This window comes from Panthera pardus, unplaced genomic scaffold (assembly GCF_024362965.1).
Source record: "Panthera pardus isolate Hobbes unplaced genomic scaffold, ASM2436296v1 HiC_scaffold_13, whole genome shotgun sequence".
NCBI lineage: Eukaryota > Metazoa > Chordata > Mammalia > Carnivora > Felidae > Panthera > Panthera pardus.
Genome location: NW_026526688.1, coordinates 15,128,182 through 15,155,783, shown reverse-complemented (window position 1 = coordinate 15,155,783; position 27,602 = coordinate 15,128,182). Strand labels below are relative to the sequence as shown.

General features: G+C 45.6%; 1 protein-coding gene across 1 annotated transcript in view; it reads right to left on the bottom strand.

The window, feature by feature from the left end:
* STOX2 (storkhead box 2) overlaps positions 1 to 27,243 on the bottom strand; it is a 227,335-nt gene extending 200,092 nt beyond the window's left edge. Inside the window, exon 1 of the mRNA XM_053900832.1 lies at positions 26,824 to 27,243. Coding sequence (XP_053756807.1) covers positions 26,824 to 27,181 — 358 coding nt within the window. The 5' untranslated portion in view covers positions 27,182 to 27,243. The remainder of the gene's footprint in view (positions 1 to 26,823) is intronic.
* Positions 27,244 to 27,602: the final 359 nt, after the last annotated feature.

The following is a 27,602-nucleotide window of genomic DNA, read 5'->3' as shown; positions in this document are numbered from 1 at the left end:
TCTCTCTCTCAAAAATAAACATTTTTTAAAAAGGCATCTTTTAGATCTACATACATATGTATTTCCGGTGAAATTATATGATGTCTGGGATTTGCTTCAAAATAATCCAAAGTGGAGAGAGGGGTAGGTGGTGGTACAGACGAAACTAGATGGGCCATGTATGGATTATCACTGAAGCTGCGTAAACAGGAAATCATTATGCCTTTTCTTCTATTTCTGTAGTATACGATTAACATTTTTCACAGTAACAGAAGTGCTGCAGAGGCACCCGGGTGGCTCAGTCAGTTAAGTGTCCGACTCCTGGCTTCGGCTCAAGTCAGGATCTCACGGTTCGAGAGTTCGAGCCCCACGTCGTGCTCGGCACTGACATCGCGAAGCCTGCTTGGGATTCTCTCTCTCCCTCTCTCTCTCAAATAAATAAACTTAAAAAAGTGTTTCTAAGAATTCTGTAAAAAATAAAACAAATAAAAGTGCTGTAAGAGTACAGAGGTTGCAGCCAAACTTCCTGAGTTCAAATACTGGCTCTGCAACAGAGCAGCTGGGTGACCTTGAGCAAGTTACTTAATCACTCTGTGCCTCGACTTCCTCATCTAGTGTTAATAATACCGCCTATCTCAGAGCTTGGTGGAGAAGATTACATGAGTAACGCTATATATAATGCCTGGCATATCACAGATACTTTATAAATTTACTATTGCTATTATTACCATTACTGCTACCATAACTGCTCTTTGCATTATGATTACTTAGTGAACCATAAGCTCCGTGCTGAGACTCGAGAGGAACATAAGGCACAGTCTTTCTCTGTTGAGGGTCTTTTGGTCCAGCTGGGGATTCAGGACACATCAGGAAAAGCAGGAGAAACAACACTTACCTAACATATCCAGTGTACCAAGCACTGAGCTAAGTCCCTTCCCGGGAAGCATCTCATCTACACCCCACCACGCTCTGTGGGGTGGGTTCCGCAGCCAGGAAAAGTGGACTTGAGAGGGAAGAAGCGACCTGCCCAGGGTCACAGGGCTCGCTGATTCAAAGCCCTCACTCTGTCGACAGGCTGGTTGGTGGCTTACCCTTCATCATAATTAAGTAGTGTAAGTAACAACATACATTTTACTTTATTTTTATTTTTTATTAAAAACATTTTTAATGTTTATTTTTGAGAGAGAGACAGAGCGTGAGTGGGAGAGGGGCAGAGAGAGAGGGAGACACAGACTCTGAAGCAGGCTCCAGGCTTCGAGCTGTCAGCACAGAGCCTGACACAGGGCTTAAACTCACAAACCGTGAGATCTTGACCTGAGCCAAAGTCAGATGCTTAACCGACTGAGCCACCCAGGCCCCCCAACAGTACACATTTTAAATTTTATATGGACGTTGGTCTCTGAGCCACTTGGCTGTGCCCCTCCTGATTACAACCCTTCCCCTGGAGTTCACATAAAATGAGCCAGGGAGGTCTCCATTACTCAGCTGGGGAGGCCACGGCAGAAGGTTCTGCAGGAAGAGGAATGAGGAGCTGTGCCCCCAAGGCCACTAACGGGGACAAGGAGGCCTTTGAGCCAGAGGAATGAGATGGACTCCGAGGTATGCCCTGGGCTCGGTGACAGTCACAGGCTCGCTGAAGAGAACGGTGAGGACAAGGCTAGAGGAAGCAGCTGAGGGCCTGAATGGAAAAGCAAAGAACAAAACCTGAGAACTGGCTCACTTTTCTCAAGGGTGGTCATCAGATCCACTGCTCTAGAATCATCTGGGATGCAAAATAAAAATGCAGATTCCCAGGCCCACTCCTGGCCTACTGATTCCAGAGCTGGTGGGGGTAGGGGTCGGGAGGTACCCCAGGAATCTCTATTTTTAATATGTTCCCTGGGTGAGTCTGGTATACACTAAAAATTGAGAATTTCCAGGTGAGGCAAACAGGAAACAGAAGAGGAAGAAGCCAAAGGGCTCAGTGACTGAAATGATGTCAATATTCAGCACACATCCGACTGGCCTGTCGCGGCTCCTGCCCTCTGCCCTGCATCTGTCCCCTGACTGCCAGACTAATCTTCTCCAAACACTGCTTTTATCACACCCGGAGCAGCTTCCCACTGCTTACGGCATCAAGTCCAAACTCCTCTGCTTGCTTTCCTCCCCAATGACGTCAGGCCCCAAATCCCTCCCAATCTCGACACTCCTTGACGTGCCACTGGGTTCAGACCTCAAGGCCTCCTAGAGAACAGCAATGGAAGCAAGCACTTGGGATTTACAGGGAGGCCCAGGGAGGAAGGGGATAGGAGGGGTGGCAGCCTCCAACCCATGCCTTTGCAAATGAAGGCCTCTATCTGGCGCCAACTCTGCCCCCCTCCCCGAGGCTGCATACATCCCTGGGGTGAGGGCTCCCCTCCATTCTAAGACGGTGTGGATGCCCAGTGCAAGCACAGCTCACTGACACACAGACGCTCGGAGACGCCAGGGGTTGACCTCTGCCAGCCCCAACACAAGCTTGACACAGGTAGAGGGATGAATCAGCTTTTGATGGCCCCCTAGACCTGCCTTGTTCCCTCCTGCTTCGGAGGTCTCGGGGCAAGCTTCTTCTCCCCCCCTTAGAACGCTCCCTCTCTTCCTCACCCCGCAGCCTCGCCACCTTCTCCGTGAATAATTAACTCAGGATCTTCAAAGCCTAACAAGTTGCAAGAATGTCCCAGCTACCTTGGACTCCCCACCACTGACCTGCTGACACCATGGAGTCCTCCCGGACCCCCAGTTCAACTCTGCCTCTTTGATAGTATCCTCCTTAGTCTCTAAGAACCAAGGATCGGCCACCTCATTGCTCCCCCTGTCCCCAAGCCTAAGACCATACAAGGAGAAAGGGGACGTGGCAGGCATTCTGGATGTACAGGCCAGGAAGAAAGCCATCTTGGGATCCCACACTCGGGAAGGTAAGGGTCATATAGTCTAGCTACACTGATCTATCCGCTTCCATGAACCCACGGAGCTTGCCCAGCAAGCTCTTTGGCTCTTCACCAGCAGCCAGTCTACTATTCCATGCGCTCCCAGTGGAGCCAGGAGCCCCTAGAGCCGGGGCCACATACATGGTGACTTTGCTTCTCCTAACGGCGCTTAGTACCTGTGTGCTGATTAATATGCATGAAACAAATGCTCAGTTGCTTAAAATACTGTTATTTTTAATTTTTTCAATGTTTATTTACTTTTGAGAGAGAGACAGAAGACAGAGAGAGAGAGAGAGAGAGAGAGCGTGAGCAGGGAAGGAGCAGAGAGAGACAGAGACACAGAATCCGAAGCAGGATCCAGGCTCTGAACTGTCAGCACAGAGCCCGACGCGGGGCTCGAATTCACGAACCGCGAGATCATGGCCTGAGCTGAAGTTGGACGCTTAACCGACTGAGCCACCTAGGCGCCCCAAAATACTGTTATTTTTTAAAATATGTACATTTTTCTCTCTTTGCTTCCCTCTCAAGTTTAGCCCACAAGTCAAATAAATGAAGTTTTCGTTAACTAGCTTATCAAGAACTTTTTTTTAACACTCACACAATATAATACTTTTGTGGTTGTTTACTTGAGAAGCTGTTGAAGTTGTTTTTTTTTTTTTAAGTTTATTTACTTACTTTGAGAGAAAGAGGGAGACCGTGTGGGGGAGGGGGAGGAGGAGGAGAGAGAGAGAGAGAGAGAGAGAGAGAGAGAGAGAGAGAGAGAGAGAAAGAGAATCCCAAGAACTCACTGTGCAGAGCCCAACAGAGGGCTCAAACCCACGAACCATGAGATCATGACCTGAGCCGAGATCAAGAGTCAGACAGGGCTACCCAGGCGCCCTGAGAAGCTGTTAAAGTTTAACAAGATGGTTGGAGGTGCCATGTAACTCTCTCTAGTATGTTTTTCATATTAGGTGTAACTGAAATGTATCTAAAGAAATTACCCAAGGCCCATGGCCTAGGAAAATAAACTAGGCTTAAAATGAAAGTAGAATGTAGGTGAGAAATAATGTATATTAAAATACGGGGAATCTTGGGAATAATAAAAATATTTTATGAGCTTTGTGACGCAGGGAAAAAAACCGTCAAGCTTAATATAACAGTACCCCTGTTTAAATTCTCCTATTCTGGCCAGTCGAAATTTATCACGAGATTGTTTTAATCCCAAAGTTATTTTCAAGTAGGTAACAGCTTATGGGATGAACTAAACAAAACCATTACATAAAACCGTCAAGCTGCTTTAACACTTCATGACTTCTCAAGTTTGCAAGAACACAGCAAAATGTACCCTGTTAAAAACCACCTCTCGTGGAAAGCACGGTAGCCGATTTTACAAGACACATGGCTATACACACGCCTGCATATCTGGGAAAAAGATCGAAACCCGAGGCTGCATTTGAAGGACGAGGTTGTATTGTTGTATCTTTTTTTAACATACAGTATACACAGACTTTACGACAGTTAACACGTGCCAAAGAACAAACTCGTTGCCCCGGAGCATTTACAGTCTGGAGGCACCAATGGAAAGAGCCAAGTAAAAACCCCGGGAAAGTTGTGGAAGTCACTGGAATTGAAAGTCCTGCTCATCAGGCAAGTTTTCATTCCTGTCGAAGCTGACCACCCCCTCCACGGACTTGAGGAGCAGTAAACACCTTTGGGAATGGCTATCTCTTGGGTTTGTTCATCTACTTCTGGCCAGCCGTGGTCTCCTGATAATAGAGTGCTAGAAAGAAAGAGGACCTTTATGAGATTATTGTGGTAAAATGTATACTGGAGGAAAAGTTGGTTGAATAAGCTTTGAAGAGCGCCCGGAGGCTCCAGGAGAACAAAAATGACCAGGTTGGAAGCAGGGGAGCGTGGGAGCAGGGGTGCACCCAGGGGGAGGCCCCACGGGGGAACGCTGGGCTGTGGAGCGAGCAGGGCCAGGGTCTCAGTACTGCCACTCTTTATCTGCCGGACAGCGGAGAGGACACCCTCTCTGAACGTCAGCCTCTTGTAAGATGGGAGATAGGAAGCACCTCACCGGGTTTCGACTGTAGATGAAATACAGTAACGTACACACACGGGCTGCTTCCGAGTCTAACATACGGCATGTATACAATCAATAACAGCTTTTTTCAACCTCATTCTTAAGCAACAGTGGGGTCTGCCATCTCCACAAGGGCACAGGAATCCCCTCCAGGCTCACAGTGTATGGGGGTTGACCCTCCCGGGCCACGGGTAGAAAAGCCGTTTCACTGCCAGCACGTGGGTGCCAAAGACACTCTCGTCCGGAGCCTGAAAGCCTGCCGGGGACAGGGACGGAAGGGAGTCTGAGGAGGACAAAGCTGAGAGCTCTGGACCTGGTTCTGGGACACCCTGGCTGTGAGATGCTACACAAATCAGATCTTCCCACATTTCTGTTTCCTGTTGAGCGAAGGGCGGGCTGTCACACGATGAATCCTAAGGTCCTGTCCCGATCTAATATCCTAGGCTCCACCTCTGTGACCTAGACCTCCAGCCTACTCAACAACAGTCCCCTGAGACAAGGGCTCAGTCAAGCCTGACAGGGACAGCTGTGGAGGTGGGGGCTGCCTGAGAGAGCAGGGGGCCCCCTTCCCTCTAGTCACGGCCTGGACGGGCTCCACGAGGGGCCCCGGGGGTGGGAGGGGGACTGGTACTTTCCAGCAGCAAAACTGGTACTTCCTGGCACTGCAGACCTCACCACCGTGACCTACCTGCCTAGCAGCCTCCCTGAGCAGCCCCAAGCCCAGCACCTGTGACATCAGAGCAAGGAACCTAGAAAGGGCTGAAGCTGGGACCTGTGACCTTGAAAGCAAGGAGCCGGGCCACCCTCAACGCTCTTCAGAGCCCTGCGTGAAACGTCCAGAAAGAAGAGAATCACCATTTCTGAACAGACGAAGTCTGCTGTGCTCCGGCATGAATAATACTGTGCAACGCTCTCGTCTGTACTTTGTATAAAAGCCCTTCTACCTGCCGGCACAGGTTTCTGCCTATTACAACACACAGGAAAATGGAGCCATTATCTGCATTCCGTGAAGCACCATATGGTTACACGTGGGCTTCCGGCCAAGGGAGGGTTCTAACCAAGCCTCTGCGTACGATTCAAAACCAAAATAAAGTTGTCACACTATACTGGATTAGTGTCAGAAAGGAGGGTCAGGAAGTCAACAGAGCCGTGAGCAGAAAAAAAAACAACTCTCCTTGGCTTCATTTTTTTGTATATTTCTCGTTTCAGGGCTACCTGGATCTTCTCAAAAACCACCATTGGAATTAGCCCAATTTTACTCTACCAACAGCCTGCTATTCAACCAGCCCACTTTGAAACCAGGTATGAAACATTCAACCCTTTGCCAGACACGGAACCCAATAATACACTGCTGTGCATAAACATGCAAACAGATCAAAAAACAAATAAACAAGAAAGAAAAAAAGAATAAACGGCTACATTTATATTTTTTACTTCCTTCAATCCTCCAGTAGAACAGTGACTCGTCACCCCAGATTACGTAGAGTTCTTGACTCCACATCCAGGTTTATCACCCGACAAAGGCTTACCTGCACCAAACCCAGAGAGCAAGGTGGCCGGCTTGCAGTATCCCAACGCCTTCCCACACGGGGCAGGAAAGGGTGCTGGGATAAGGGACCGTGACCCTCCTCCTTACTAGATACGACCCTAATAATTGGGACTAATGGTTAAAAAAAAAAAAAAAAGTGAGGGACATGATAAACACAGTCAGGTGTCAGTCTCCTGGACAGAGAACATTGTTTTAGTAACAAAATAAAAATAACCTGGAGTTTTCAGATTTTATTCGCTGTGCAACTGGGAAACACCTCAAAAACAGATTAATGAGGGAAGTATGCAAATCGTTTTTAACCGCTAATATGGAGTGGGGTATAACTTTAATTCTGATACGTACTAATGCCACAGGCTGCATTCTCTAAGCACTCCTAATCTCAACTACATTGTAAAACTATTTCTATTAAAAACTGAGAACAAACTGAGGGTTGACGGGGGGTGGGAGGGAGGGGAGGGTGGGTGATGGGTATTGAGGAGGGCACCTTTTGGGATGAGCACTGGGTGTTGAATATAAACCAATTTGACAATAAACTTCATATATTGAAAAATTAAAAAAATTTTAAAAAACTATTTCTAGAATATTTGCTCACTCTATTTAAGAGCATGAACTTCACACCTTCTCTTCCAGGGACAGTTCACCTGAGGGGCAGGGCGGGGGGGGGGGGGGGGTGGAGGGGAAGAAAAACAAAACACAACGCAAAAACTAGCCAGTGCAATGCGGGGCAGAAGTTTATCTTCCCACTTGTGATCTACCATGGCCAAGCTTTCTCAACCACGCCTCCTTTTGGTAAATGGAAAAAAATCTCATGCTCTCTTTGAATTGTACTGGACGCTTCAAAATTATTTTGATCAATGAACAATGTCAAGGCAGCGATATTTTTGAAGAAAAATATTTACAGTAACCTTGAAATACACATATTTTTCTCCATCCCACAATGTTTTTAAAGACCGAGGAGGATGCTTGCTCACCGAAAGGACAATGAGAGTCGCGGCATCATCAAAGCGTTCTGCTTGCCTTCAGACGCAGAAGTGAAAGAGAAAACCAGCCCAGCTAACGCATGCAAATGAAAGAAATAACATCATACCTGGAAAAGCTTGTTTTAGTACAAATAAGGAGATCACCACAGCGATATGTAAACTATGTTGACACCAGTGTCAAATCCCTTTTCCAAAACTCCGCTTGGAGTGTTCTTTTCAAGAACATCAGCGAGGAAAAGCTCTCCCCTCCAAAGAAAATTGACTTTCCACCAGTAATAAGAGTATGTTGTCTGGATTCACCCAGCAGACAGACTAAATGTGATGTCACTTCTTGAAAATCACTCCTGGGCGGGGGGTGGGGCACCTGGGTGGCTCAGTGGCTCAGTGGGTTAAACATCCGACTTTGGCTCAGGTCATGACCTCATGGTCTGTGAGTTCGAGCCCCGAGTCGGGCTCCGTGCTGACAGCTCAGAGCCTGGAGCCTGCTTCGGATTCTGTGTCTCCCTCTCTCTCTGCCCCTCCTCCACTCATGCTCTGTCTCTCTCTCTCTCTCTCTTTCTCTCTCTCTCTCTCTCAAAAATAGATAACCACTTAAAAAAATTTTAATAAAAAAAAAACTTTCAGTCTTTGTGGATTTCGGATTATCTACCTATTCCAGTTCCAACTAATCTCCTGTGCAGAAGAAAAGTCAGTGCTCCGAGGAAGAAAAAACTTTGCCATTCTTCAAATAAGGTTTTCACAACTAAGGCTAAATGACATCATCACTCAGCTTTTAAAAATATAGACACCATGCAACTTATTCTTTACAATATGCATTCATGAATCCACACATGATTTATAGCTCCTGCAACTGTAATTCACCCAGAAATTCTGAAGACCGTTTGGCCAGGCCTGTAAAGGAAGATGTTGAACTTGCACACTGGAGCCTGAGGCTACGCCAGGCATCCAATCAAGTAAGCAAATTTTCTCATTTCATGTATCCTAATAAATACAAAAAGATAATTTTGTGAACATTTCCTTTTTAGGATATGTGCATATGATTTGTCCTATTCTGACATCTTTCTCTGTCCTCCTAAAAAACAGAAACTTGCCAGCATTGTTTCCATATTTTTTTTTTACAAATGTTTCTTTTTGAGAGAGAGAGAGAGAGAGAGACAGAGCGTGAGCATGAGCAGGGGAAGGGGAGAGAGGGAGACCGAATATCCCACGCAGGCTTGAGCAATCAGCACAGAGCCCAACATGGGGCTCGAACTCACGAACCGTGAGATTGGGACCTGAGCTGAAGTCTGACAGTTAATCGACTGAGCCACCAGGTGTCCTGGCATTGCTTTCATCTGATTTAAGGTGCCACATGGTTATTCCTTCCTTAAGGTGACCCAACATGGCAATGTGCAGTGTCACAGACACCCCATGAAAAAGGCCCTGTGTTAACCTCCCTGACACTAGGGTCACATGATTGCATGTTAACAATAAAGTCCATTATTTCCTGTAATTATGATCTCATTTCACACCCCTTCCTCCAAACTATGAGAAAAAGAACTCTTTTCCCTCTGCTTGACAACAAAAATATTCCGTGATCATAGTCTCCCTTGCTCGTCAAAGAGCCAAACAGACCAGTTTCTCTGGGGCTTTGTCTAATCATCCAATTTATTTATTTTCTTTTTTTCGTTAAAATATAATTATTATACCACCTAAGTTATTTTTTAAATCTGTAGTCTAAGTCCTATTTCCTAAGGCACTGTTACAACACAAACAAATTTAACATATGCCGTTAACTGCAATCATCATTAGACTGATCTATTTTGTAATATCTCATGAAAATTATGTCTCTTTTGGACATCATTCCATTTTCATTTATGTACCCTCAGAATGGACTTTTAAAAAGAAGCAGCATATAATATCCTCCCCCAAAAGAAGAGACTCTTTAAATGAAGTATTTTATTCAATTCTCTTCATTAAGTATTTATATTCAAAGTAACATCATTTGGGGCGCCTGGGTGGCTCAGTCGGTTGAGCGTCCGACTTCGGCTCAGGTCATGATCTCGCGGATTGTGAGTTTGAGCCCCGCGTCAGGCTCTGTGCTGACAGCTCAGAGCCTGGAGCCTGCTTCCGATTCTGTGTCTCCCTCTCTCTCTGCCCCTAACCCACTCTCATTCTGTCTCTGTCCCTCTCAAGAATAAACATTAAAAAAAAAAAAAAAAAAAATTAAAAAAAAAAAGTAACATCATTTCTCACAAAAGAAAATCTGAAAAATGGAGGGAAAAAATAAAATCACCCTTAGTCCTGTTACCTAAATTCAACCACTATTAACATTCACAAATCAACAGTGTATTTTTATATACAAACAGTGGAATTTGCAGAGGGTCTTAAATGCTGGCCATCAACTGGCCACAGAACCCACCTTGTGTATTAGAAATACAGGCTCCTATGGGGCAGGGTGCCTGGGTGGCTCAGTTGGTTAAGCGCCCAACTTTAGCTCAGGTCATGATCTCACGGTTTGTGAGTTCCAGCCCCGTGTTGGGCTCTGTGTTGACAGCTCAGAGCCTGGAGCCTGCTTCAGATTCTGTGTCTCCCCCCTCTCTTTGTCCCTCCCATGTTCACGCTCTGTCTTTCTCTCTCTCTCTCAATAATAAATAAATGTTAAAAAAAAAATTTTTTTTTAAAGAAATATGGGCTTCTGGCAGTCTGACTGGTGGCCCAGGAGAGCTGGAGTAAGCCATTCAGTATTTATTCATTTATTAACTCATGTATTTATTTAAAGCCCCACGATGATCCTGATGCACAGTCAACTTTGTGAATCACCAGTTTCAAGCACACATTTTGATCCCGCAGACCTGGGTCCAGACCCGGTCCCATCACTGAACAAGGCTGAGCAAAGGTGTCCAACCTCTCAAAGCTCAGTTCCTCATCCACAAAACGGGTACACGAAGAGCCATTTATCAAAATTCAATGAAGGGGAGCCTGGGTGCCTCAGCCAGTTAAGTAACTGCCTCTTGATTTCAGCTCAGGTCATGATCTCACAGTCATGGGATCGAGCCCCTAGTTGGGCTCCACACTGGGCATGGAACCTGCTTGAGATTCTCTCTCTCCCTCTGTCCCCCACTCACACTCGCTCACTTTCTCTCTCAAAAAAAAAAAAAAAAAATTCAATGAGAACATATACTTGGCACAGTGCTCAAAACATAATCATTATTCAGTACATAATATTTATGGTTATTCTTTCCCATTTTTTCCTATGCATCTGGTTTGAGATTTTGTTCTGATTTGTATTGCTATGAAATAACACACATGCTTCAAGTAAACTATGTATCGTAAGAATTTTTCCATGTGGTTTCATAACCATCATAGTCACTTTAATGACTATATAGTATTCACCCAGTAGACAGAACTATAATTTACTCTGTACTCATGATATTTGGGTTACTTACAATCCTTCTTTCTTAAAAAATTATATAGTGAGGGGCACCTGGGTGGCTCAGTCAGTTAAGCATCCAACTTCAGCTCAGGTCATTATCTCAGTGTGAGTTCGAGCCCCACATCAGGTTTTATGCTGACGGTGCTAAGTTTGCTTGGGATTCTCTGCCTCTCCCGCACTCACACACATGCTCTCTGTCTCTCTCAAAATAAGTAAATAAATAAACTTCAAAAAAATTGTACAATGAATAGCTTCCTACATAAAGCTCTCTATATTCTGGATTACTATCTTAGATGTAGTCCTAAATGTAGAATTACTACATCAAACCATATGAGTATTTAGATGGCTTTTCAATACATATTGAGAAGATGCTTTCCAAAAACATTTTTTTCAATTTATAATACCACTGTCAATATATTAAGGTATCAGACTTATCTTGCCTTTACCAGACCTGAGTTGTTTTTTTCCCAATGTTAAAATGTATAAAAAGATGAACTGAGACACGTCACATTTTTAAAAATTTATCTGAGAAAACAATTCCAATTGGGCACTACCAAAACCAAAAAGTGATTGGGGGTCTCCCTGATGGGAGGCTAGAGCAGAAATATTTATAAAGAAGACCTGGAAGCAGAGCCAAGAAATTATTTAATTGGCCACAATTTAAATGTTTGCCTTACTTGGAAAAATTGATTCAGCTGTTATGACAGTTGTTGAGTTCCGTTTTCTCAGATTCGAGAAAATCTAGTTGACGTGTCTCATGGTTCACGAGTCTGAGCCCCGGGTCAGGCTCTGGGCTGACAGCTCAGAGCCTGGAGCCTGCTTCAGATTCTATGTCTCTCTCTCTCTCTTTTTGTCTCTCTCTCTCTCTCTCTCAAAAATAAATAAACGTTAAAAAATTGTAAAAAAAAAAAAAGTTTCAAACAACAGCAAACATATAGTTACTACAGTACATTTAACGGTTCAATATATCTAAAATACTCTTCACATTGAGTTAAAATTCCAACTCTAACTACATCTTGCTTTATTATAAAACACACACTAAAACAGAAGGATACAAAAGATTAAAAAGAAAAAGGTGGCGGTGATATGCCAAGCAAAATGGAGACGTGGCAATATTAATTCTGGAAAAAGATTTCAAGGTAAAAAGGATGAGAGAGAAATTTGTGCATATTTACACGAATTATAAATGTACAGGGGCATCTGGGTGGCTCAGTTGGTTAAGCATCTTACTTCATCTCAGGTCATGATCTCACAGTTCATGAATCTGATCCCCACATGGGGCTCAGTCTTTTTCAAATTCTGTCTCTGTCCACCCCCCCTCTCAAAAATAAATATTTAAAATATGTGTATATAAATGTTCATACACATATATGCATATGTATAAATATACGATTATATGTATATTTATATGTATATAAAAGAAAAAAATTAACAATAGAGATACGTATTGGATATTGAAATATCAAAATATATCAAGTTAAAACTGTTAGTAATAGAGTGAAAGAAATCACACAATTTTGAAGACTTGATATTAGCACAGTTATCATAGTCTTTGACAAATAAGAGATACAAAAAAATGAGAATACAGAGGAGTTAAACAATATAATATAAATTTAGTAACAAAGTATAACACACACACTTCCTATAAAAAATCCCTTATTTCAAGTTTCTATGGAGCATATAATCTTGAGCTATACTAGGTAACAATAAAAATGTCAGCAAACTTGAAAAAAAATACATATTATAGAATAAATATTCAGGCAACTATAAAATAATATGAGAACACAATCACAGCAGTTTAAAAAAAAACTCACAATTTCTACAAAGGAAAAAGGAAAAAGAAACTTTTCCAAGATAGTTACTAGGTCAAAAAGAATGAAAATACTAATTACGGACTGCTGAAGTGATCACAACGAGAATATCATATATCAAAGCTTACGAGATGTAGCCAAAGCTGTACTCAAAAGCAATTTCACAGCCTTAAAGACTATATTTTAGCAATCACACATGTACTATATAAATCATACTACCCAATATAGTCACTCACAGAATCTATATCTCTGTTGTTAATTTTTTGAAAAAAAGAAAAAGTGTTCTGGCACCATATCCAAAAGTAACTGAAATACACTTTTATCATATCAAGTTAATTTCTAAGCTAGGAATATTCAAAAGGAATAATTCTTTCAGACCTAAAACTGTTAGTGTAACTTCTTATGCAGAGAATAAAAATACCCGACTAGGAAAATAGAAATAATTGACTACGAGAAGCAAGGTTTTCTTATTAGATTACGTAAAAGAGTTGATAATTTGCTTATAGAATCTGAAAACACGAATGCCTTCTCATTCTGGAACCTCAAAAAAAAAAGAAGAAGAAAAATAAAACACTTTATACTCATCAGGATAAGCACTGAATAATGTACAGAATTGTAGAATCACTATATTGTGCACCTGAAACTAATATGACACTGTGTGGGAACTCTGCTGGAATTAAAATTTAAAATTCATAAAATGATAAATAAAATGATAAATAAAATAAATAAATAAAGACAAACAGTGAAGAACGTGTGATAAATTCTGGCACGTGTTCCATTTTATGTTAAAACAATTTTCTCAAGACCTTTTACACACTGAACTTTTATTTTTCTAAAAAGGAATACCTCTCACTTGGTAGCAAAGTTTTATCATTAATTCCTTCCTAAGGCTCCTGTTTGGTAACACAATGAATATACATTTAACACCTGCCACTATCCTGCAACCATCTCTTGATCCTGCATTTTATTTTAAATTTTTTTAACATTTATTTATTTTTGAGAGACAGAGAGAGACACAGCATGAGTGGGGGAGGGGCAGAGAGAGAGTGGGAGACACAGAATCCGAAGTAGGGCTTGAACCCATGAACTGCGAGATCATGACCGGAGCTGAAGTCGGACGCTCAACTGACTGAGCCACCCAGATGCCCCTCTTGACCCTGCATTTTAAAGATCAAGACCACAGTACTGTTGTTAGGACTCTGCTTCACCTGTTTGGTGAGATATCGTTGTATGCTTTAGGGACGTTTCGGGATTCATAATACAAATGAGTCTACTTTGTTTAACGTTCATAAGAAATTACAGTCCAAGAGAAAACAATTATCAGTGATAGTGAACAAAACCAAAACCTTCGATCAGCAGAAATGACAATCAGTTTTGCTGTACTATTCCACTTCTATGAAGCTCAAAATAGGAGAGAACACGTACGGGGTAAACTTATGAAAGAAAATCAAGGGAGGGAGTAACAAATTTCAGGGCAGTTATTATCTCTTGCAGACAGAAGAGGATCCCATGGAAGGAAAGTACAAAAGATACTGCAGTGGTTCTTGTAATATTTTATTTTTAAATTGGATCATGGTTACATATATCTTGTTTTATTTATTTATTTTTTTAACGTTTTATTTATTTTTGAGACAGAGAGAGACAGAGCATGAACGAGGGAGGGGCAGAGAGAGAGGGAGACACAGAATCAGAAGCAGGCTCCAGGCTCTGGGCCATCAGCCCAGAGCCCGACGCGGGGCTCGAACCCACGGACCGCAAGATCGTGACCTGAGCTGAAGTCGGCCGCTTAACCGACTGAACCACCCAGGCGCCCCTATATTTTGTTTTAATATGATTATGTATGTGTGTGTACTTACGTACATACGTATGTTGTATGTGGAAATTTTTTACGTATACCAGTTTGTGTTTGGAAACTTTCACAAATTCGATGTATTTATCAGTTGGGGATCACTGTGCTGATGGCTGTACTGATATGTTCTAAGACCACATCCAGATCTGGAGCTATGACATTAGTCACTACTTCATTAAGCTTGCAATTCTCTCTCATTCTGCACCTGTCATGCTTCAGAGTTAAATGGGAAGGAGATAGAAATTTCTATCCTGCATCTTTCAAATCTCTGATGTAGTCTTAAATTCTGTGAGCCTCTCCAAAGACACAAGACATTTTATGACTCTTTTATTGGAAGTGGGGAAACCCGGGGCTGCCACGTGGCCCTCTCCATCAAAACCATCCCTACCCGGTCAGGAAGTCAATCTGGATGGAGATTCTCTCAGTTGCTGAGAACGTCAATTCCAATTCCACTCTCATGAACTAGGAAGTAGTTGCAGAGTAATCTGACTTTCTACTAAGGTGGACTTGGTTAGGAGCTCCATTTATCCGACAAAGCCAAAGTTCAATAAATTAAAATGGTCTGATTAAAAAGAAAGAAAGAAAAATAGAAATGACAATTGGTTTTAAAAGGGTTGACAGCTCTGGGACATCTGGGTGGCTCAGTTGCTTAAGCGTCTGACTCTTGGTATCTGCTTCGGGTCATGATCCCGCGGTCATGGGATCGAGCCCCGAGTCGGGCTCTGTGCTGATGGTGTGGAGCCTGCTTGGTATTCATTCTCATTCTCTCTCTCTCTCTCTCTCTCTCTCTCTCTCCTCTCTCTCTCTCTCCCCCCCCCACCCCCGCTCCTACCCCACTTGTGCTCTCGTTCTCTTGCTCTCTCTCTCGCTCTCTCTCTCTCTCAAAATAAATAAATAAACATTAAAAAAAAAATAAAAAGGTTAGGGCGCCTCGGTGGCTCAGTTGGTTGAGCATCCAACTTGGGCTCGGGTCATGACCTCGAGGTGTGTGATTTAGAGCCCTGCTGGCCACTCAGAGCCTAGAGTCTGCTTCAGATTCTGTGTCTGCTTGCCTCTCTGCCCCTTCCCTGCTCGTGGCTCTGTCTCTCTCTCTCTCAAAAATAAATAAGCATTAAAAAAAATTTTTTTTTAAATAAAAAGGTTGACAGACTCTGGAATCAGATTACTGGGTTGAAATTTGAGATTGCTTGCTCATGCAGAGGTTACTCTCTGAACCTCAGTTTTCTCTTCTATAAAATGGAAATAATGTTACCACTACCTCTGTAAGAATTAAATGAGCCCGTGTATTAAAGTGCCTGGAACAATTCCTGACCCACATTATCAACTCTGGAGTAGAGTCAGTAAACATTTCATAAAATGAAGGAGCATGTGGCATATAGATTGTCTTCTAGAATGCTCCTTCTTCAAGCGTAAGACGAAATGTTGAAGATACACGAAAGAGGAAAAAGATGCCTGAGTAACCCCCAACTATGTGGGAGCGTTCAGAGACATCGTTTCTAAAGTACTGATTTCTTTGTTCTATGTTAGTATTTCACAGTCTACTAACTTAAAGCCTCCTTTTTATTTTTTAAACAAATTAATAACCAGACTCTGATGAAAAGAAAGTGATCAACCCAGACAAATTGTGCCAGTCACAAAGTCCCCGTCACAAAAAATCATTAATCTCTCCTGAGATTCCGTATTAACTCCAAAGTCAGCAGGCTTTCCAAGGCTTCCCGTGCTGGGCGAGACCAAAAGGGAATAGGCAGCGGGGAAGGGATGGGTCATCAGAGCCTAGAGGGCAAGAGGTCATCTGGAGGAAGAAGGCTTGAGGATCTGGGTAAATACGGGACATATAAGGAGATTACGGCATACATAATCAACGAGATCAACAAAAGCTGGCATTTCTTCCCAGAAGGATGGCAGTGTTCATTGAGCTGTATCAGGCTTTCACTGCCTCAGGAGAAGTCTAGAAGCGCCTGGTTTGTTGACCAGAAGCAGAGGTTGAAGGAAAAAAATGGAGGTGAATTGTTCAGGCTGCACAATGCTTTTCACACAGGAAGGGGGGAAAGCTGTCCTCTGCAGGCCACACACTTGAGCCCGTAGGCCTCCTCCAAGCCTGGGCAAGATGGCAGCCAGGATGCACAGAGCTCAGGGCCCCCCCCACCCCGTCAGACAGGGAGAGAAGGCTTCTGAGAGGGGGGCCTCGTCCGAAGCAACTCTTTCCAGCCCGAACCGTTCTGCAAGCCCACACAAACCAGACAGTTTCCAATGTTCCCCTGTGATCCCTGTGCCCCGGTTTCTCCTCGTCTTCTGCCTTCTCTCCCCCCTGCATTTTTCACGTGTAGATCTTGGCCCCGTATCCTCCGCTCACCACCAACGTCTCCCCTCACACACGCCCCATCCCACGTGGCTCTGGTACAGCTTCTCCAGCTCAAGCCACCCACCCAGGGCCACCACCGAACAGGCAGGAAGTGTTAGGAAACTGAGCTGGAAGGTTGGCGGTGTGCGTGGCTTTATGAACAACACGCAGGCTGCACCAAGCTGAAGTCGAAGAGGGAAGGGAACTGAGAAGGTGCGCAGGAGTGCCTCCAATCGCCCACAGCCCTCTGGGGCGGACTTGCAGGTGCCTGGGGCTGACAGGTCGGCTCAGACTGCGAGGACTGTGCCAGGAGCAGAACACAGGCTACCGGGGCAAGAGTCAAAGATTTGGATATCTGTAAACACATAAAATTTTGTCGCGAGGATCATATCGACCCTCTAAGGGGTTAAATGCGTAGACCCCTCCTCCCCTCTTTTCCAGCATGAAGCTGTCAGAAAACTATCTGGGACTTATGAAGGTCACTTTCAAGGGTGGCACAGCAGTGAGGGGAGGGAAGGGGTAGACTGGAATTTTCTAAGATAACATTCCTTAGAGGAGCAGGTGCTGAGCTCTATTGTCCTGTAAAGGGATACCTAAGGCGGGGGGGGGGGGGGGGGGGGGGGGGGGGGGGCGGAATCTTAGTCTCCAGAAAAAATCTGGGGGGAAAAAAACTATTTAGAAAGGCTGAGATGTAATCATCATCTTTTGTTGCAAAGGTGTGAAAAGGAAAAACTGCCCAAACCCGGGGGGACATGGGAGGAGGGTGTCTGACATAGCACTGGAAGAAGGCTGGCCTGGACAGAAGGAAAACGCTCAGAGACAGCAACTTCCCCCAGGAAGCAACAAAGCGGGGAGACTGGCAGCCACCCTTGGAGCCAGCACCCCCTCAGCCCCAAGGCTGACTGTGAACGCGCCTGCTGCAATGAGCTCGGGTGGTACCAAAATGGAACCCCACCAGAGTGCACCGCACCCCTTAAAGGCCCCTGGTGATGCCAGGGACCTCCAGATTCATGAGGAGAAGGTTATTTTGGATGACCCGCTAATCAGCCAGCATTCACGCACACTGAGGACTTTATATGCTTCCACATGTTTGGTCCTGGGGAAGGGGAAGGGGACATCCTGGTTTCAGAGGGACAAGTCCTTTTGCATCAACAACAGATGGGCTCTCGCTTTAGAAAATTGTATTTTAGGGCCTTCACAAGAGATGGAAAAAAAAAAAACCCAGAGGGATTTTATTGTGTTTATTTGCGTCTTAAGAGTCAAAGTGACAGCACAGACGTGTGCTTTCATGCTGTTAACGTCATAAGAACATCTTACGACCCGGTCTGTTCCACACGGTGCCCACCACCACCTTGTGGACTTTCTCATGAGCTGGGTCTGCCCTCCCAGGAGGGTTGGCCTTCAACCCCACCCGCAAAGACTATGATGGATCCTCTCTACCTAAGTCACCTATCAAATTCTTCAGAGAGTCCTCTAGTTCTGGTCCCTGACAGTGTCCCAGTTTACTGTTCTCTATCAAGAAACTGACTGATATCAAAATATCAAAAGCTGTTTTAAACATCCTCTGAGACTAGTGTGATTAAAGTTTATTAAAAAGTGTTTGGCACAGAATCTTCTCAAAGATAAAGTTCCTTCTGTATACGCATATATATAATACTTATATATTAATGATATTCACAGCTTGGACCTTCACAATACATCTATTTAACCTCCTCATTCAAGTAAACCAGATCGTTAGTTTCCCCAAGCAAAAGAATGAATGTGATTATACTATTTCTACAGCTATAATACAGAATGGAAGGGTTCAAAACTTGTTTTACAAATGCACACACTGAGAAGAATAATGACAGAGGCACATCTCCAACTTCCAGCAACTATGGCAAAGCCCACCTCATACACATGGTGACCACACATCCCTGTGTGAGATATTTTAAGCGGAATGAAATCTTTAAAATTATTTGTAGCAAGTAGTTTGTATACAACAAACCTCTCTGGGTTTTTTACCCCAAAGCATCTGAGTGCTCTCACTCCAGTACAAAAGACACAGACAGACACCTTTCAGTTTTATGCTCCTTTAGAGGCACCTGGGGGCTCAGACGGTTAAGCGTCCGACTTCGGCTCAGGTCATAATCTCACCGTTTGTGGGTTCCAGCCCTGCATCGGGCTCTGTGCTGACAGCTCAGAACCTGGAGCCTGCTTTAGAGTCTGTGTCTCCCTCTCTCTCTGCCCCTCCCCCTGCTCACGCTCTCTCTCAAAAATAAACATTAAAAAATTTAAAAAAGAAAAGAAAAAGAACTTGGGGACACCTAGGTGGCTTAGTCGGTTAGGGCGTTTGACTCTTGATTTCGGCTCAGGTCATGATCTCATGGTTCTTGGGATCAAGCCCCTCCTCTCTTGGGACTCTCTCTCTTTCCCTGTCTCTCTGTCCCTCCCCCTACCCGCCCTTCCCCTGTTCACGCACTCTCTCTCTCAAAGTAAATAAATAAACTTAAAAAAAATTTTTTTTTAAAGAAAAAGAACTTGGTAATAAGGAGGTGGGTGGGGGATGGGCTAGATGGGTGACTGACACTAAGGAGGGTACTTGTGCTGAGCACTGGGTGTTGTATGTAAGTGATGAATCACTGGGTTCTACTCCCGAAACCAACATTAACACTACATGTTAACTAACTGGAATTTAAAAAAAATTTTGATAAAGAAAGAAAGAGAGAGAGAGAAAAGAGGGGAGGAAGGGAAGAAGGAAGGGAAGGAGGGAAGGAGGGGAGGGGAGGGGAGGAGAAAGAAAGAACTTGGTGATAACCAGCAAATTTACCTCTTAATGCAAGAGTGGAAAAAAAAAAAACACATGCTCAAGATCAGAATTAAGCCCTAAGAGGTGAAAATCTATAAATCTCTGCCAAGCCTCTCAGTTATCGCGCAAGCCCGAGAGCCTCAGAAGTTCATTCTAAATGCTTTATTACAATGAAACTGACACACCTTCACTGAAAATGTTGTTGAGCCAGAGTGAGGTAATTCATAAAAATATTTTTATGACTGGCCAGAAATTAATAAAACTTGAAATACATCATCGCTCACTGTTTAGACTTCATCCTGAGATTTTAACATGAGAGGTGAGGTTCTCTAAGAGAGAGGCCCGGGCGTGAAATTTTTCTGTACATCCTACAGACCCCAACCCAGCGCTCCCCTCCGTATTTGCAGGATGGGGATGCCTGGTCACCACAGAATAAAATCCCAGGAGGCCCCACATGGCCTGGGGCCCCTCTGACCTCATCTCCTGTCACACCTTCCCTTCTCTGGCCGGCTCCACAAGCCCCCCGCCCCACCTCCCTGGCTCTTTCCGTTCCGCCAACACGTCAAGCAGATTTTCCATCTGCTCCTCCATTGTCGCTGGCAGACTGATCATCAGTCAAGAGGACGTGAAACAAGATGTTTGACAGGCAGGCACTCAAGACACCGGTGGGGAGGGGCGCTAGCTTCGGGGCCCAAAGTGAAGAATGTGCCCTGCTTTGCATAAGCCCTGCGGAAAGAGTATTAAGCACACAAAGTAAGGAACCCACCTGTTGGGCCCAAAGGGAGCTCAAACACGATGCTCCGATGCAACATCCTGGACCCTGGCACTGATTTCTCTCTTCCGTTGTGTTTAAGAGAAAAGAACGTAGCCACTGCCAACCAAACCAGTTGCAACTAGGCCACCTGGTCCCTAAATTGTTGGCAGGTGTGTGTATTGGGGGCTGGGAAGGAAATTTTGGTCACGAAAACCTGACCGAAGGGAAGGGAGGGGAGGGGAGGGAAGAGAAGGAAACGAAAGGAAAGGAAAGAAAACCCACTGTCCAAGGGCGCCTGGGTGGCTCAGTCCGTTAAGTGTCTGACTTTGGCTCAGCTCATGATCTCACGGTTCGTGGGTTTGAGCCCCGTGTCGGGCTTTGCGCTGACAGCTCAGGGCCTGGAGCCTGCTTTGGAATCTGTGTCTCCCTCTCTCTTTCTGCCCTCCCCCATTCACACTTGGTCTCTCTCTCTCTCTCTCAAAAGTAATTAAACATTAAAAACAACAATTTTTTTAAAGAAAACCCACTGTCTGGACCCAGACCCTAGCTCTTTTGCTTAGGAACTAGGTGTCCTTGGAGAAGCACTTGCCTTTCTGTCCCTCACTTCTTTCATTTGTAAAATGGGTAAAATAATGATACCTAAAACAGATAATTATCTTAAAGATTAGTTAATAAAATGCTAAGTGAAATAAGACAGAAAAAGCAAAATACTATAGGATTTCACTTACATGTGGAACCTAAACAACAAAACAAACAAACAAACAAAAAGCAGAAGGGGGTCCATGAATACAGAGAACAAATAATGGTTGCCAGAGGCGAGGGGGTGGGGGATGAGCAAAAGGGATGGAGGGGAGAGAGAGACACAGGCTTGCAGGCGAGGAATGAGTAAGTGGAGGGGATGAAAAGTACGTCACAGGGAATACAGCCAATGGTATGGTGAGTGTTGTGTGGTGAGAGATCATAGCTACGTTTGTGATGCGCATAGCAAAGCATATAGACTTGTCAAATCACCATGTTGTACACTCGAGACTAATGTAACATTGCGTGTCGACTATACTTCAATTAAAAAAAAAAGATTAGTTAATAAAAATAAAGTACTGGGGCGCCTGGGTGGCTCAGTCGGTTAAGCGTTTGACTTCAGCTCAGGTCATGATCTCACAGTCCGTGAGTTCGAGCCCCACGTCGGGCTCTGTGCGGACAGCTCGGAGCCCGAGCCTGCTTTGGAATCTGTGTCTCCCTCTCTCTCTGCCCTCCCCTGCTCATGCTCTGTCTCTCTCTGTCTCAAAAATAAATAAAAACATTAAAAAAATAAATAAAAAATAAAAATAAAGTACTTAGAAAATAACAAATGATCAATAGATGTTGACTATTATCCCATTTCTCCTCATCACCCTTTATCCTATCTCCTGCATAACTTTTACAGCACTTGCAACTATCTGAAATTCTTATTTCTTTGTTTAATTTTTGAAATACCTGTTGCCCCCACTAGAATGGTACCTCCACTTCGGCTCCCAGAACAAATCCTACAACACAGCAGGCTTCCGGTCATTGAATGAATCAGTATCTCTCATTCAGAAAGCTTCCTAACACTCATTAATCAATCCCAACCTTCCGTCTAGGAATGTTATTCGAAGTTGACTTAAATAAATCAACCTTTGGAGGAGCATATACAAATTGTTTTGGAGAGTATATTTTTCTGCTTTGGTTGGGTTTTTCCGTTTCTTTGGTTTTGTTTTTAAATAAACTCTACCCCCAACGTGGGGCTCAAACTCACGACTGCAAGATCAGAAGTCGCATGCTCTACCGATTGAGCCAGCCAGATACCCAGAAGACACTTTTTTTAAATACAATTTATTGTCAAGTTGACTAACATACAGTGAATACAGCGTGCTCTTGGCTTCAGGAGTAGATTCCCATGATTCATCGCTTACATACAACACCTGGTGTTCACCCCAACAAGTGCTCTCACTGCCCTTCACCCATTTTCTCCTCCCCCGCCCCCATCAACCCTCAGTTTGTTCTCTGTATTTAAGAGTCTCTTACGGGTTTGCCTCCCTCTCTGAACTGTTTTCTCCCCTTCCCTTCTCCCACGGTCTTCTGTTAAGTTTCTCATATTCCACACATGAGTGAAAGCATCTGATATTGTCATTTCTCTGACTGACTTATTTCACTTAGCATAATACCCTCCAGTTCCATCCATGTTGTTGCAAATGGCAGAATTTCATTCTTTCTCCTTGCCAAGTAGTATTCCATTGGATATATAAACCATATCTTTATCCATGCAATCAGTTCATGGGCATTTGCGCTCTCTCCATAATTGGACTATTGTTGATAGTGCTGCTATAAACATTGGGGTACAAGTGCCCCTATGCATCAGCACTCCTGTATCCTCTGGATAAATTCCTAGTAGTGCTATTGCTGGGTCATAGGGTAATTCTATTTTTAATTTTTTGAGGAACCTCCACACAGTTTTCCAGAGCAGCTGCACCAGTTTGTATTCCCCACCAACAGTGTAAGAGGTTCCCATTTTGCCCCAAGATAAGGCATTAAAAAAAAAAAATTATGTCTTGAAATTTTACTCCTGGGAGAAACCACTTTAAGAAAGTAACTCCTTTTGGGAAAACCAATAAAGATACTGAAATAGAATAAAATCTCAATGCCCATTCAGTTCTAAACCATTTTATAATTAAAATATAGTTCTGGGGCGCCTGGGTGGCTCAGTCAGTTAAGCATCCTAACTTTGGCTCAGGTCATGATCTCACGGTTCATGAGTTCAAGCCCCGCGTCAGCTCTGTGCTGACAGCTCAGAGCCTGAAGCCTGCTTCAGATTCTGTGTCTCCCCCTCTCTCTGCCCCTCCCATGCTCATGCTCTGTCTCTCTCTGTCTCTCAATAAATAAACGCTAAAAAAATAAAAAACAAATAAAATATAAGTTCTGATTTAAAGTCTAAAAAGTGTATTTGGTGCTAAGCATTTGAATACGGAAGGATAAACTGGGGAAATAGGAAGAACCACCGGCAGGGACAGAGAACCGCCCATGCCCCCTGAGATATGAAGTCAGGAGACCCCTGTGGTGTGGACTGCTGGGTCATGGTGGGTGGGAAAAACCCCATGAGCCCCAGGAGAAGGAGCGTGTGGGCTCCACACAAGTCCTACAGGGTAAGAGCCAGGGCTGGAAGACGCTCCAGACACAGCCCATCTAAAACGGTATTTTCCTTAAGGGAAACAACCGTTGGCCATGGGATGTGCCTTCCAGACTGAACGCTCTGTTGCAGCTCCCATCACCTCTTGCCCACAACTGTGTCCGTGGAACTCAAGTGGGGCTCCTGTGTGTAATCCCCTCCCCCCATTCCCACTGGCCCCAGAATTCTCCTTATACCAAAAACCAAATCACGTCCCCCCCTTCCCTGCTCAAAAGTCACCAGTGGCTTCTAAGTCTTCAGATCTCGGCCTAGCATCCTTTTGCATTGTCGGAACACAACCCTCTCCCTACCCACCCAAACCAGCCAGTTTCCAAATGTGTCATGAGCTCCCCAACCCGGTGACTTTGCTCTTGCCTGGGTAGGAAAGCTGTCCTGTTCTGAACAAGGCCCCTCGAGGCCCACATCTACACAAGGTCTAAGCTCGGGGCAGGGGGTGGGGGGGGGGGGGGTCCCATCTCTGGGAAACCTCTCCACCAGCTCACGAGGCAGAAGGCACTCCTTGCTCCCTTCAAAGAAGCACCTCCCAGTTTTGTGGAGTCTCCCCCAAAATGACCGCATGCCTCACCAGTCTTTACAATCTCAGGAGAAACGCGGAGACTGGAAACTAGTACGTACTCAATGAACGTATGGGATTTAACTTACTCAAAATATACAGCACCATTTTGAAACGTTCCTAGTTTCCTGAACACACATATCCCTTTTAAGGTCCTGGAAATCCAAGGTCTGAACTTTTTTCTACATGCCCAGAGTAGGTAATTTCTAGGAATGGATTTGAGTACTCCCAATCAAAACTCTTCCTTGAGTTCCTTAGTTTCCCTGCTTCTTGTTGACTCCAGTCATCTCCTCATTGTCCGATTCGCCCCTGAAATTTACATACTTTTGGAATTACAGGCAGAAGAAATCTGGTATTGCTTGCACCTTCAATAAAGCACATGGCAGCCTGCCACAGACACTGAGCTTCCCACAGAGAATTCTCACAGCAGATATACTCTCTCCAACTACTCTGCATTTTACTATCATTACTGAAACACAATCGGAATTCTAGTCGAAAGTATGAACCCCCAAAGTAGTTCAAAAGAAAGCTACCGCTTGGATCCCAGCAGGCATCACTCCCACTCCCTTACCTGATGCTTCTGCACCAGGAGGCAGTCTCTTGACTTCCCATCCCGGTACACAGTTAAGGGCTGAGCTGAGCAATAGCAACAGCTCCACCCGCCAGTTACCAGTCAGCCTGAGACAGCTCCAGCCTACCCAGCCAGACCAGGGCAACTGTCGGTCAAACTACAGCAATGTGGAACCTTTCAAATTGCCAAAATAGCTCTCTTTGGTTAATATGACAGATCATCAATTCCAATGAGTTTACAAATTCCGCTGAAATGAAAAAAAAAAAAAAAAAAGAACTGAAATATTTAGAAATCAAATGATATTGATACCATATCTGGGATTTCCAAATGGGGGTAGGGAGGGCAAGGGTACAGATGAAATAAGATTGGCCACGTGCAGATAAATTTCAAAGCTGGATAACAGGTACATGGGAATTCAATATAAGGTTTTTGGAATATGCTTACTTCTGCATGTTTGAGATTTTCAAAAATGAAAAGCAAAAAATAAGAATAAAGTCAAGTTCAAAAGAAAATTATTAAAGTGCTATAATCTACACAGGATATGAAAAATAACCACATATATCCCTGCTTCCTGATGTGCTGCAGTCCTTACATACAAGAGCAGATCAAGTCTCAGAGGCATTAATCTTGGCCCCTTTACTAAGGCAGCTTAATTACAGGTAGTCCATTGAGGTTTTCACTAAAGTAAAAAAAAAAAAAAAAAAAAAAAATTAAAGGACCTTTTGAAATTTAGCACAGGTTACAAAACACACAAGATGCAAACCTTCCTGGTTTTTGTCCACTCGATTCAAAGGAATCTTTGTAAAGATTTCTGCAGTGCGAAAACAGACAAAATACAAGTAAATGAAGAATGCTATAAATTTGCCGTATGCATACAGGAAGACACGCTAGCGGGTATAAACTAATCCTTCAGAGGAAGGCGGCATAGCAACTGGGTAACGAAAAGGGCGGCTTTACAGTCTTTTAGCGTTTGAACTTTTGACCTCACTCCCAAAAATGTCATGAAAGAACTTCTAAAACCGTGGTACTAGAAAGAATGCTTTCTTTCTTGAAATCGTTTCATAAAACACTACTATTTACTATATACGTTTTTAACCACTGGGCCCAAGGTACAAAACTAAGAAGTATATTCCAAAAAGAGATGCAATCTGGGTTAAGAATACAGGAGTGCAATTTAAAAACAACAAACAAGCAGCAGGTCAAGCAACACTGGAAGGGCGCAGCGATGTCACCTATCGGCCTATCTTCCCTGGCACCACTATCTTCTTTTGTTGAGGATCAGAGTTTCCCCGTTTTCCTCGTGTCCCTTCCTCCCTTCAAACACACAAATGACTTCGGAAAGACGTACGGGAGGCAAGATATTTAAAACGAAATCCACAGCTCTGTCTTGCACACAAACCTCGGCGCTTGGACCCCACCCTGCACCAGAACTGCGGGACGGGTCCCCGAGGGCGAAAGCAGCCAGGAGCCGCGCGGAGGCGCAGAGTGGTCGCGGGCGGAAAGGACGTCGGGGGACGGAGGCCGTGGGGTGGGGAGGGGACACAGCGCACCTGAACCGCCCGCCGCCGCCTCCCGCCGTAGAGCCCGTGGCTACCCGATGCTACCTGAATCCTCTCTCGACTTCCCTCCCTCGATAGCACGCGTCCCCGGCCCGATCCCGGCAGCGCGGAGAAGGTGAGCCAGGCGGATCCGCGAGCGGCCGCCGACCGCCGAGCCTCCCGCGCCGAGCGCCGCCGCCTACCTGGCCGGCCCCAGGCACCGCCCCGCTGGAGCGCGCGGCCCGCGCCAGGGAGGCTCCGGCGGGCCGGCGGGGGGGGCGTGTGGGGAAAGGTACGAATCCCCGTTTTAGGTGCCAGGAAGTTCCCCAAATCCCGCGCTCGCGGAGGCCCGCCGGCCCCTCCCACGGCCGGGCGCGGAGGCGGAGGGAGGCGCGGGCCGCCCGGGGGGAACCGGCCGTCCCCGTCGCGGTGCCGGGCGCGGGCTCTGGGCGGGACGGGGCGGGCGGCCGCCAGACTCACCGAGGCAGCGGATGTGGAAGCCCGAGGGCGGGGCCGCAGAGCCCGGGCGCGTCCAGCCCTCGCGCAGCGCCTCCAGATGCTCCTCCTTGCCCTGGATCAGCAGGACCTGCTCGTCGATCCAGCCCAGGAAGAAGGTCTCGGCCACTGCGGCCGTGACCTTCTTGTTCCAGAAGTGCTGCATGTTCTCGGCTTTGAAGTCGGCGAAGATCTCGTAGCCGATGTGGTGCCGGGCGAGTGGCGGGGATGGGCCGGGGGCGCAGGCTGGGGCGGCCCCGGACCTCTCCCCCGGTGGCCCCTCGGCCGGGGCCCAGGACGATGGCCAGAGAGTGAGGCGCGCGATCTGCAGAAACTTCTCCATCTTCTGAAGCGGCGGACGCCCGCCGCGCGGGCCCCCGCTCACCGCCGCCGCCGCCTCCCGCCGCTCCCGGGAACAGCCGCCGGACGTCGCTGCGCGACAGGCGGGGAGCGTTAGTGCCCCCACCCGCGCCGGGGCTGGCCGCCCCCCACCCCCACCCCGCGCCCCGGACGCCCCGGGACGCCCCGCGCAGCCCCAGGGTCTCCGCGCCGGGAAGGAGAGGGTGCGCAGAGCCCGCTCCGGCCCGAGCTCTGGCGCGCGTTACCTGCAGCTCCGGGCCACCCTCCCGGGCACCGCTCATTTTCCAGCTGCTGCACCCTCGGCCTCCCTCGGCGCCCGGCGGCCCCGGCAGGGGGCGGAGACGCGGGTGGAGGAGGGGCAGATCTCGCCGAGTCCCGGGAGCGCCCTTGGCTGGACTCGGCCC